At 47.0% G+C, this 13,124-nt stretch overlaps 1 protein-coding gene across 1 annotated transcript in view; it reads right to left on the reverse strand.

Moving 5' to 3' along the window:
• PGM2L1 (phosphoglucomutase 2 like 1) overlaps window positions 1–13,124 on the reverse strand; it is a 42,682-nt gene that overhangs the window by 17,586 nt on the left and 11,972 nt on the right. The window contains exons 2-3 of the mRNA XM_031606064.2: window positions 6,888–7,055; window positions 1,015–1,121 (exon numbers count right to left, since the gene is read on the reverse strand). Of these exons, the coding sequence (XP_031461924.1) occupies window positions 1,015–1,121; window positions 6,888–7,055 (275 nt within the window). The remainder of the gene's footprint in view (window positions 1–1,014; window positions 1,122–6,887; window positions 7,056–13,124) is intronic.

Consider the following 13,124-nt stretch of genomic DNA (forward strand, 5'->3'; position numbering starts at 1 on the left):
ATCTGCAGCACTGCGTCCAGGTCTGGAGCCTCCAGTACAAGAAAGACAGGGAGCTGTTGGAGAGGGTCCAGAGGAGCCACAAAGATGATCAGGGGGCTGCAGCACCTCCACTACAAAGACAGGCTGAGGGAGCTGGGCTTGTTCAGCCTGGAGAAGAGAAGCTGCAGGGTGAATCATTGCAGCCTTCCAGTACCTAAAGGGAGCCTACAAACAGGAGAGGAGTCAACTCTTGGAAAGGGGAGATAACAGCAGGACAAGGGGAAATGGTTTGAAGTTGAGGGAGGGCAGATTTCAGTTGGATGTGAGGGGGAAGTTGTTTGCTGTGAGAGTGGTGAGGTGCTGGAACAGCTGCCCAGAGAGGCTGTGGATGCCCCGTTGGATGGGGCCCTGGGCAGCCTGGGCTGCTGTGAAATGTGGAGGTTGGTGGCCCTGCCTGCGGTGGGAGTGTTGGAGCTTCATGATCCTTGAGGTCCTTCCAGCCCACACCATTCTGTAATACTACGATTCTGTGGTTTTCCTCATACTTCCACATTTTTAAACAGTGCATAATCCAGGCAACCTGGCTGGCAGCCTTGCACATGCAAAGCAGCAGGTATGTTTAAAAACCTCATGCCAAAGCATGCTGGATAACACACTGCATGTATCTAACAGTCAGAAGGAAAGGTGAGGAGACGTGGGATGTGGGGAATAGAAAACTCTTAGAAGGCAGCTGCTTCCTGAAGAGCAACTGGATTCTGTGCTGTTACACCTTCACCTCCAAATATCACTCTGAGCTTATCAAGCTTTTGATGTCTGCATGGTGTTCTCGTGCATTTAGACTGCAAACTGTAGTGAAGCAACCAGGGCTCCTGCAATAACAAGGGCTCAGTCTGTGCTTCTTCTCATTACTATTTAAATGGGCTAAGGGAGGGGAAAGTGAGCACACTTCGTAACACAAAACTGTTCTGACAGAAGGGAATGCATTCAAAGCCACAGTTTCATTTCTAGTCTTGCAAATGTAATCAATACTCATACTTCTTACTGCTGCAGTTGCTGGTCACCTGACCTCGTGTGTCATATCCAACAACAAAGCCTCTCTGCTTAAAGTCTGAAAAACACCTCTCAAGATACTTGTAGATGCCCTGGAAAGAAAAAAAAATGAGAGAAAAAAAAAAGGAAGAATTAGCTCTAGTGTCACATACTTAAACATTAAAGATGTTTACATAAACATTAAAGATGTTTTTCACATACAGAGTAATGTCAGTTAATTCAGAAAATACAGCTCAGCAAGAACAGCGATATTCTTGTGTTCACTCTGCAGCTTCTTGTATTCAAACCATCTTTTTAAAGACCCAATTGATAAAAATCCATTATTTTTTTTCTAAATCCATCCACCCACACTGCAAGGACAGTGTTGGTCAACATCTGTCTTTGTCCCAGCACAAGCCAGGCATCTCTTCAGCACCGAATGCTCGTCCTACATATCTAACCTTGCATTAAAAGGATGCTTCATCCTTACCCATTTTTTCAAAAGATAGTTTATTGCTGTTGACCTGCCCCATTGAAGTCACTCACTGGCATACACTGCAGCACAAACACAAGCTGTCTCCTGTACATCACAGCAGAGCATTTCTAATGGCAATTTATCAGGGAAGACCCCGGGGGTGAGTAGATGGAGGAAATATTAAGCATAACTGCATTAAAAGCAATTCTTTGATGTGTCCTTCTGTAGATCTGACCTTTGGGACTACCAGCAAGCTTTAAATCATGAACCTAGTCTGACTTCAGCACAGGAAGGATGTGGAGCTCTTGCAGAGGGTCCAGAGGAGGGCATTAAGATGATCAGAGGGCTGGAGCAGCTCTCCTATGAGGAAAGGTTGAGGGAACTGGGCTTGTTGAGCTTGGAGAAGAGAAGACTCTGGGAAGACCTCATTGTGGCCTTCCAGTACTTGAACAGGAGGGGGAACGGCTGTTTGTGAGGTGGATGGTGATAGGACAAGGGGGAATGGTTTTCAAGTGAGACAGGGGAGGTTTAGGTTGGATATGAGGAGGAAGTTTTTCACCAGAGGGTGGTGAGGCACTGGAACAGGTTGCCCAAGGAGGCTGTGGATGCCCCATCCCTGCAGGCATTCAAGGCCAGGCTGGATGTGGCTCTGGGCAGCCTGGGCTGCTGGTTGGCGACCTGCACACAGCAGGGGGTTGGAACTGGATGAGCATTGTGCTCCTTTGCAACCCAGGCCATTCTATCATCCTATGATTCTACGATTCTAACCATAAAACTTGGTTCAGCTGAATTCTTCTAAGGTTATGCAGCAAGGAAAGGACTTCAAGCACTGACACGTGGACACAAATACCTCTTCAGAGAACCATTTCAGCCACAGTAGGGTTACTGCACAGGGATGCACAGAGACACACTTCAATAAATATTCTGAATCCTGATGAAACTGGATGCTGGCTCGTAGCATGAAGTCACCTTCGCACCACCCCAACAACTTCAAGATCTTTCACCCATGGTATAAAGAGATATGAGGCAGGGGAATGGGAAGCACATGCTCACGTTTGGATGGAACAGATTGAACATGACACAGGGAGATGAGCCAGAGGTGTCTCAGCAAGAGGTCCTTGTTTGGCTAGTAGAATCCTGATGTCAGGGCATATTGTAGAGTGTATCCTGAAGTCGTTCCTCAAACCCCAGGAAATTGCACAAGAAAGGTTTGCCCGAGGTTTACAAATGAAGCAGCACCACGTGACCTGAACTGGAACTGCATAGAAACAAGGAACTAACAGGGACAGGCAAACTGCTTAAGCCAAGGTAAGCTCAGACAGAACAAAGGATCATAGAATCACAGAATGATAGCATGGCCTGGGTTGCAAAGGAGCACAATGCTCATCCAGTTCCAACCCCCTGCTGTGTGCAGGGTCACCAACCAGCAGACCAGGCTGCCCAGAGCCACATCCAGCCTGGCCTTGAATGCCTGCAGGGATGGGGCATCCACAGCCTCCTTGGGCAAAGGATGCTCCCATCCACATAAGAGCATAGAAAGGCACAGGACTCTGTTTGTAAAAGTAAAACCATCCACTGAACCCTCCCTTCTGGCAGGCCCAGCATCTCCAGGATTCCACACATCTGATTCCTACCTCACCCTCACGTCTAAATGATGAACACTTGGATGTTAAGCAGGACAGAAAAGTAGGCTTTATGCACAAGTTATGTCCCTACAGTCTTCAGAAGAATCAGAAGCAGCTCCTGGATATCTATGCCCTTCTGCAGCTGACTTTTCATGGCATCAACATAATCATGCCCTCAAGAACACAGCATGTGCTTAAGCATGCATCTTAATGAAGGTTTATTTTAACTGAAAGGAAGTATTTGCATTACACCTATGTCTAAGGTGTAATGAATGTCTAAGGTGTAATTCTAATAGACCTATTTGAATGGTGTGTAGTAGTTAAGGACAGATTTAGAGACAGCACTGCCCGTTTTCAGGTTAAGGTCCTGCAAAACTCTCTTAGCATCATTAGTTTCTGAAGTAAGAGAGCCAGAATTGAACAGATTAAGTCTAATGCAATTTACTTCAGAAAGAAATCTTTATCTGCTTCCCTGATTGCTTTTTCTAGCCTGATAAGTGGTTTTGATACATGGCTTAAAACAGAAGGTGTGCAGAGAGAGCAAATGAAACCCAGCCACTTTCCCCCTTTCAGAAGCATGGAAGGCCCATGAAACTGAACTTGCAATCAGACTCCCTGCTGACCAAAGTCACGCTTTCTGCTTTCTGCCAAGAGTGCTTATCAGTTGGCCAGCTGAGCCAAGCTCAGACCTGCTTCCGTGAGTCCCAGCAAACAAAGGCAGCATGCAGATCTCAAGAGCTCAAAGTGTGAGCAGCTCCAAACTCAGCAGGCTGCACTGGCTGAAGAGTGGGGTGACAGCTCTTCATTCCTCTGTACTAGCAAGATGTTGGCTCTGATCCTAAAGAATCACAGAGTGGCTTGGGTTGGGTTGGAAGGGACCTCAAAGATCATTTAATTTCAGCCCTCTGCTGCAAACAGGATTGCCAGCCATTAAATCAGGCATCAGATCAGGTTGTCCAGGTCCCCATCTAACCTGGTTTCGAGCATCTCCAGCAATGGGGTATCCACAGCTTCTATTGTATCAACTGCACCACTCCACTCAGTGTCATCTGCAGACTTGCTGATGCCAGAGCTGAAGGAAGCATCGCTCTAAGATGCCCAGTTTAAATGCTAGAAACCTAAAGCAAACTCTGTTAGACCTAAGATGAAATCAAAAAGACCAAACGGTCAGACATAAGGTCAGGCTTCAAACTCTGGTGAGCCCCAGCATGCTGTTTCTCTTCTCTGGAAAGTACAAAGAACCCTTGGAATTTGGTTGCACCTCAGAAGCTTGGGCTGCAGGTGTACAAGTCAGCCACCTGCAGTGTCAGCAGCTTTAACAGAGTCCTGCCTGCTCCAAGCCTTCTTAACTCTTTGCACTGAGCCTGGATGCCTACTTGTGTGACCTGGTGTAGGGAACCTGCTTTGGCAGGGGGGTTGGACTTGATGATCTCTGGAGGTCCCTTCCAACCCCTACAACTCTTTGATTCAATTCTGTGAAAAGAATACAAATTATTTCAGCCCTATGTGTGAGGATCTTATTTGAGAGCATTAACCTACACAGACAGAGCTATATAAAAGCGTTTAAGTTCTGAGTGTTACAGTGAAAGACTTTAGTTACCCTTCATAAATCATGTAATAAAACACCCTTTATCTTATGGCTGAAGTGCCATTTACCAACAAAACAGCTGACAGAGCAGGCAAGTTTCAACAGGTTTATCCTAATGAGAACTTTCTATTGATATTCTGAGAATAATAAATGGTGGCAAATAGATCAGTTTGTTTTCAATCCTCAAGAATAAGGATATTATGTTCAACACACACAGTCCAAACCCATTTGTATGTTCATAAGGAAGGGAAATACGGAGCATCCATTTGCTGACTCATGCTATTTGTTTTCAGGATTTAACAGTTTCCTTTCCTTGCTTCCTACCACCTCCACTGGGCTGGCACAAAGCTGTATTTTGGATACTAGGAATCCATAGGAATCCAACTGCTTTGTGCTTAACATTTGCATGTGCTTTATGGTGGTAAGAGTGACTATTGATGTCAGGAATGATAATACAGCATGATCACAACCCTGGATAAATCACTACTCAGCCTCCTGTTAGACATGCTTAAAATCAGGGCAATGACAGATCTAATTAATTAAGAATGTATTCTTAATTAATTCCTTATGGAGCTTAGTAGTGAAGATTAACCTGTTTGAGGGGAAAAAAATGACAGAGCAACACATCAACTGAGATGGACCCCAGTACTGTAGAATGAGTAAGCTGAAGAACAAAGCCACTGTGGGACAGCAATATGGAGGAGAATGGAGCACTTCTGATCAATAACCAAATCAGCATCAGCTGTTCCTTCCCAAAGTGTTTACTTAAAAGATGGAGAAAGAAGAAGTCAACAAGGGGCCAAGCTCTTGGAGAAAGAAGGTATCACCTGCTATGAGCAAAACACTGTTGCAAAGAACAGCAGAGATGAAAAGCCCTATGTTAATCAAGATGTTGATTTATTTGGACATTCAAACATTGCTTAAAAGAGTAGCAGGGAGGGAACTGGAGAAATCTGATCGTTTTCCACTCCTTATCTGGTGTTCAAGACCAAAATCAACACAGAAAAAAAAAAGAAGGGTACAAGGCACTGAAGGAACAAGTCCAGAGGGCTGGTTGCTATTGGCTTAAGCAACTAGTTTTGGTTGTCAATGAGCTTAAAGAGCTAGTCCTAATAGGCAAAACCAGTTCAAGGGAAAGATGTGTTAATAGTGAGGAGCCTCTGCCACCAGTGTTCACCACCTCTGTGACCCTACAGCTCCTCAATTCCATGTACCAGCTCCTGTGCCCTTCTAACATACACCATGGAGCCTCATCACTATGACAGAAGGAAATTAAGACTAAAGCCTGAGTGTCCAAAACTTCACTCCATCCCATAAGACCCTTTCTAGCACCAGGTTTGCAGTCTGAGGTTCAGTCCACTCCAACTACTTACTGACTTCTCTGTTTTAAAACAAGAGTTAAAAGCAAAGCTACAGTAATGCAGAGGCTCTTAACCACACTATCCAAATCCATTGCAAACAATGCTATCAACTGCTGTTACTGGAAGGCCATCCCAGAAGTTAAGCAGTTTACAACAGATGTTCTTCGCCAGTCTGTATTTGTTTTTTCATCTTACTCCCTGCTTGTTCTCCTATTAAAACTGGCTCTTTGTTTTGTGTCCTCATTCACAACTTTGGCTAAAAAGAAAAGGCTTGTGGGGCTGGGGGTGGTTTTGTTTTGGGGGTTTGTTTTCTTCTGGTTTTATTGGTTTTGGTGGTGGTCTTTTTGCAAAATACTAACAGTCCTCATTAAAGCCAATGCGTTCCAGCTTCAGAGCAGATTTAGGTTGTAATAGATTTAGGTTACATTCCAGCTGAAGTGATTCTATGCTAAGATGCCCATTTGCTTTAACAGGATGCCCAGAGAGGCTGTGGATGCCCCCTCCATCCCTGGAGGTGTTCAAGGCCAGGTTGGATGGGGCCCTGGGCAGCCTGGGCTGCTATGAAATGTGGAGGTTGGTGGCCCTGTCTCTGGTGGGGGGTAGGAGCTTCATCATCCTTGAGGTCTCTTCCAACCCAAGCCATCCAATGATTCTATGATGACATGAATAAACCTGTTCAAGCTACTTTATTTTCCTCCAATCCTAAAACTTTCGATGCTATTGCCCTCCTCTTGAACGCCTCCGTTTCACCTTCAGCTTATCTTTCAGCAGAACAGTTATGACCCAAAAGTTTACTGTGAACCCCTTCAGTTCTCTGCACTGCAGCTCACCTGTGTTGACTGGATGACGGTGAGGTCATTGATGTAGCAGAAGCCTGCTCCCATAGCAGAGCGAAGCCCAGCAGTCCCAAAGCTCAGCCTGCAGCAGAGGCGATCGCGCAGCTCCTTATGCTTTCCATTCTGCAGCAAGTTTTCAATCTGCTCTTTTGTTTTTTGGTTCTGCAAAAGACAGTGGAAGCACTTAGTACTCAAAATCAAAAAAAGCATTTAGTACTCAAAATCAGGATGGGAATTTACGTCCCAAGCAGTTCACGGAGCTGCAGTATAACAAGTCGTAGAATGATAGCATGGCCTGGGTTGCAAAGGAGCACAATGCTCATCCAGTGCCAACCCCCTGCTATGTGCAGGTCGCCAACCAGCAGACCAGGCTGCCCAGAGCCACATCCAGCCTGGCCTTGAATGCCTGCAGGGATGGGGCATCCACAGCCTCCTTGGGCAACCTGTTCCAGTGCAGAACAAGCACACAGTATAAAGCTAGTTTGTACCACTTCTTTCTGTACCATCCTTATTTCTATAAACATATAAATGCATAAAAGTGCTACTCCATCAGAAGGGAAATGCCCTCTGCATTCTCCTAACAGCTGCCTTCACCACTCTACAGACATGGATTATGGACTGTATTTAGGAGGGTCTCGAGAACATTGCCAGTCAAACATGGAGAATTAAAAACACACTTCCACAATTACTCCAAAGCTCAGACAGAATGCGTTTATAAACAGTACGTGATACGACCACTATGAAAAGAGAGCTCTCCAAAGAAGACCTTGGTTTTATATGATGTGAAATCGGAGTACAGAGAGAGGTTTTATTAGCCCAGCAGAGAAGGACCTGGGGGTCCTGGTGGATGAAAAACTGACCATGAGCCAGCAGTGTGCTCCTGCAGCTTAGAAAGTAAATGAGCAGAGGGGTTGCCAGCAGGGAAGAGGAGGGCATTGTCCCTCTCTGCTCTGCCCTCATGAGGCCCCATCTGCAGTACTGTGTCCAGGTTTGGGACTCTGGGGTGAATCATTGCAGCCTTCCAGGACCTAAAAGGAGCCTATAAACAGGAGATGAGTCAACTCTTGGAAAGGGGAGATAACAGCAGGACAAGGGGAAATGGTTTGAAGTTGAAGGAGGGAAGATTGAGGTTGGATGTCAGGGGGAAGTTGTTTGCTGTCAGTGTGGTGAGGTGCTGGAACAGCTGCCCAGAGAGGCTGTGGATGCCCCGTCCATCCCTGGAGGTGTTCAAGGCCAGGTTGGATGGGGCCCTGGGCAGCCTGGGCTGCTGTGAAATGTGGAGGTTGGTGGCCCTGCATTGGTGGGGGGTTGGAGCTTCATGATCCTTGAGGTCCCTTCCAACCCAAGCCATTCTAAATCTGTGATTTACCTGTAAGAGCTAGCATCTTGCTGACAGAAAAGTAAATTCTACTTCCAAAAGTGGTACCCGTGTCAGTGAAACAACATTTTATTTGTTTGACTTAGGGAATATAAAGACAGCAATTGCTTTATGCTTTGCACTGAAGTCCGGTGACATCCTACCCACCTATTCAAGGAAATTAAAAACAAAATACAATGCAAATGAGTGAGCTTGATAGATAGCAATAGATGAAGCCTTGCGCCAGCAAGAAATGGGAGAGGATCTGAGGGAGGTCTCTATTTGCTATACAGGAAGTTCCCAAATTGCTGAAAGGGCTTCTGGTCCCAGCCAGGAGGGCACAAATATCACACAGCAGGGCTGAGTGCTAAAAATGAATGCTCATGCATCCTGAGCCTGCATCTGAATCCCACTGCCAAAAGGAATGGGCACGTGAGAAGGAAAAGGTCAGCCAAGCACAGCAGGAAGAAGCAATGCTCATCTGACACTTGGCTATAGACATTAATTACACTTAGGAAGGAACAGCAGCTCTGTCAGCTGCACATAGGGAGAGCACATTTACTACTGTTCACAGTTCTGCTGAGAGTGATCAGATATTGCTCCGAAAGGAGTAATTCAAACGTTTACCTTAAGGTCCACAAGGTAGGAAATGCCAATCTCCCATGCCAATTGCATGCAGCACATCATGCTGGTAGCAGGGGGAACACCCACTGCTGATCACTGAAGTCTCCCTTTAGAGCATCTCTAGAACTGTGCTGCTTCCAGCAGGAGAGAAGGGTTAAAAAAGGCAGATGGAATCCAAAAGGCAAGGGTGAAACCATGCTGGCATTTAACACAGAGGTCAGGCAGCTGCAGAGCTGTGAGGAGGGCAGCAGCTCTGCACAGGGAGCAGCCCAGCAAGCCAAGCAAACCAGTATTCACAGCACGGCTGTGCAATGCCTGGAGGAAAGCAAACCCATGGGGTGTTGCTAAGGGGCACCCAGACAGAAAGCAAATGACCGATGGAAAGAGTTTGAGGCTAGAATGCTTGAAACCCTCATCTCACACTGTCATAATGCAGTATATAAATCCACTTTAAAGAGTGGAGAGTGAGAGTGGTGAGGTGCTGGAACAGCTGCCCAGAGAGGCTGTGGATGCCCCGTCCATCCCTGGAGGTGTTCAAGGCCAGGTTGGATGGGGCCCTGGGCAGCAGCCTGGGCTGCTGTGAAATGTGGAGGTTGGTGGCCCTGCATTGGTGGGTGGGTTGGAGCTTCATGATCCTTGAGGTCCCTTCCAACCCAAGCCATTCTGTGATTCTATGTTAGCACCAAGCTCCATTAGCTCAGAAACACCAACTTGGAAGGAGTGAAGTCCACCCTCATCAGCACCGCGTGGATGAGTCTGTCCATAGCACATTGCAACACAGAAGCCATAGGAGTTCCTTTCAGATTACCAAGTGCTCTATTTAGATGCTCTTTTCTGAACATCCTTAAAAAAAAAAAAAACAACAGCAAAACACACGGGTGCCCAAAGGTCCTTGCTATTCAAACAGCAGTAAGGTCTGCTGTTGCATACTGGAACAGACAAACCTTCATTCAGCTGAGCCCCTCTGGCCATGTGGCTGTTTGGGGAGGGCAGAGGGAAGCTCTTCGGAACCCAGCAGCCACAGCAAGTCCCAAGAGAGAGACCTTGTTCTGATATGTGCTGAATTCCCAAAATGAACCTCCAGCTCTCCTACAGGCGATCGCTGGGGGCTGCCTGGGCACCAGTGTGTCAGGAGGAAGAATGATAAGAATGATTAGAAGAAGAATGATAAGACAGCAGGTTGTCTTGCAGCACACAAGGCAGCCACCAAGGACCCACTCTGGTGGCTTTAGCAGGGTGTGACTGCTGTGATAGCACTGTGTGCAGGGGCCTAAGCTCAGCACAGGGTGTGACATCTTGCAGAAGCAGCACTGAGTGTCCCCATTGATGAGAGTGACGGATCCCCCAGAGCCTCTGAGCCCCACTGCTGCCATTCAGAGGACACCTCACTGGTGGCAAAGCATGTGGCATACAGCAGGGTGCTTCAAAACTATATGGACCAACCTCCCAAAGGCAAAAAGGCCAGAGTGCTGCACTCTTAAGCCTGCACCCGCTGAGCACGCAGGGCTGCAGACATCTGCTGTTAGCAAAACAGCTCCTCGGGCACACGTGCATGGGGCAGAAGGCAGCAATCAAAAGGCAGCAGCCACTGCTGCTCCTGCTGCGGGTGGGGAAAGGTCCAGCACACAAGGAGGTGACAGATAAGGTGATGGCAGCAGGGAAGGGAAGGCTGACATCACCTGAACGTGGCTGGGGCCAGAGAAGGGGTAAGGAAGGAAAGAGATGCTTTTTGCTAGTGACAGGGCTAGAGCTGGGTTTTTGAGTGTGGCTCTTCTTTATTTTTCCCCTTTCTCCTTCCTGCCTTATTTTCTCAGCCTTACACCTGTATGTTAGACCCTTTCAGTATCCAATATATCCTTGGACATAAGGAAAAAGTCTTTTACAGTGAAAGTTGTGAGGCACTGAAACAGGTTGCCCAGAGATGTGGTGGATGCTCCATCCCTGGAGAATTTCAAGGTGAGGCTGGACCAGACCCTGGACAAGCTGATCTACCTGTGGTGTCCCTGTTCATTACAGAGGAGTTAGACTAGATGGCCTTCAAAGGATCCTTTCAACTCTAAGGATTGTATGATTCTATGTCGTAACAGGCATCCTGCCACAGAGGGGTTAGGGACAGCTCTCAGTGCCTGGGCAATGAGGCACAGAGGAGGAGGGGACAGGCAGAACTAGTGGAGCAAAAAGGAATACCCCCATCCCTCCATCTCTCAGCCCTGCTCCCATTCCCCCAGCCCAGCATGCCACCAGCACCCTTATGGTCAGGGCACATCCCTGGCTCCTGCCCAGCTCATCACCTTACCAGAAGCAGAGCCCAGCTTGCCTTGCTGCAGGGCTTCCTCCTGCTCCTGTGTGCTTGTAGCATTTAACCTCCCATCTGGTCCATTTCTGAATAACCCTGCCCTCAACCAGGTGGCACCCAATGCCATGGCTGTGGGTGAACATACCTGAGTGCCCTCAGGTATGTTCACCCACCATTTCGAGATGTACATTTGCAAAGTGCTCTCTATTTGTAAACAGCTTTGAGGCTTGCAACTTGATAGGTGGGAAATGAAGAGGACCCAGAGGTCAGGCACTATTTGCTTATCCCATTTCAAGCTGCCTCTGCCAAACACAGTCAGGGATTCTCACAGGGAGCAGTGCTCAGTATTACCAGAAGGCTAGCAGAGCTTCTCTGAGCTTCACATTTTCCTACAAAATTGATGCATTAATATATAGATGTGGCAACACTAAAAACCAAGGGTTACTTCCTTATAAAATGTTGTCATTTGTGCCTCTGACTTCAGTTCTTAGCCAGGAGCTTTACATAACTTGCAGTGCTGGTCCTGTGGAGTGAAGCTTAAGGTGGCTGCAGTGGTTATACTTGGAGCAGAGGAAGGAGATGAGCCTGTTGGCAATGTGAGTGAGTTTTCAGTAGCTACCTCCAAAGGTTTTCTGCTAGAATCAGATGTACAACAGAATTTTGGGGTCAGGTCCCGCAGCAGTTGAAATCCTGCAACATCAGCAGTTGGGGTTTTATTATTAAAAAAATAATCATCATCATCATCCTATTCTCTGCTGAATTCAGTATTAGATTCAGTTCTTCACATACTGCACAATTGCTTACTGAAAGAATTGCATTTCTTTTCCTGCAGCTCACCAGGATACGTAATCTGAAGACACAGGAGAATGAGGTGTAGGGGCATTAACTAATTATTTTACTGCTTCTTTCTTTTCCAGCCATGTTAACAACACATACTGAACACCAGAATCAGGTTTCAAGTATCCTGCCAAAATAACTGGCCATTTACAACTCCCACAGCAATCACTTTGGTTCTGCAGCCTACCCTGAAAGAAGGGAAGAATGAAAAACAAAGTCTCAACAAATCGACAGACACAAACTAAGCAAACACAGCTCCAAACCCACCACAGCATCTCACTGCAGGATCTGCAACCCAGCAGGAATGCTGCACTGTAGCAGAGCTGAGTGCCCTACACGTGTAACTTAAGAGCAGCTTGAAACACCAAGATGCAGCTTCTACTTATACCTGTAGGCATTGTACTCCAGAGGTAGGTTTCTCATCATGTATCATTCCTCTGTGGCAGCTGACTGGAGGGACACTTACATCAACAGTTCACATTGCACTGCTTTGCTCCTAAATCCTCCCCAGCTCTCTGTAGCAGTTATCCTTCCTTCAGAGTTGAAGTCGGATTGAAAGAACATTGTAGATGCCCACCCAAACTGAACAGTGGAATGCTTTTGCCCAGTGCAACCAAGACCCAACTGTCCACACCACCAAAACCACCAACCCACCAGCACTCTGCACTAACAAACACCATGAGATCCCAGGGCAGGCAGTAGTATGTCCTGTCCCACACTGTGATGCCCAATTTTGGAGATGCTCCCCTTGCTTGTGGGTGCTTCATCTTCACTCAGGGGCTGTACCCCAAGGCAAAACCTGGGCTGGCACTTCAGCATACAAGACGTTCCTACATGGAAAAACATCTTGCTTGCTGCCATCCAGGCTCCCCTCCTGTCATGCCATGTGCCCTAGCACACAGAAGCGTGGCAGCTCATGTGGAATATGCCCTGAATTAGCCCTGAAAACCAATGGTAAGGTGAGAAACCAATGGTCTTGGCCGAGGAGATGCTGAAAAACAATGAGACACCTCGGCGATTCCAAACCACGCTTCCTCAAACAGCTCCTGAACACTTATCTGACTTTACATGCTTGTTATCTGGCTGTTCACAACCCAACCTACCCCAGGGCAAAGAT

Source organism: Phasianus colchicus, chromosome 1, assembly GCF_987193195.1.
Source record: "Phasianus colchicus chromosome 1, bPhaCol1.hap1.1, whole genome shotgun sequence".
In the NCBI taxonomy this organism is placed as follows: Eukaryota; Metazoa; Chordata; class Aves; order Galliformes; family Phasianidae; genus Phasianus; species Phasianus colchicus.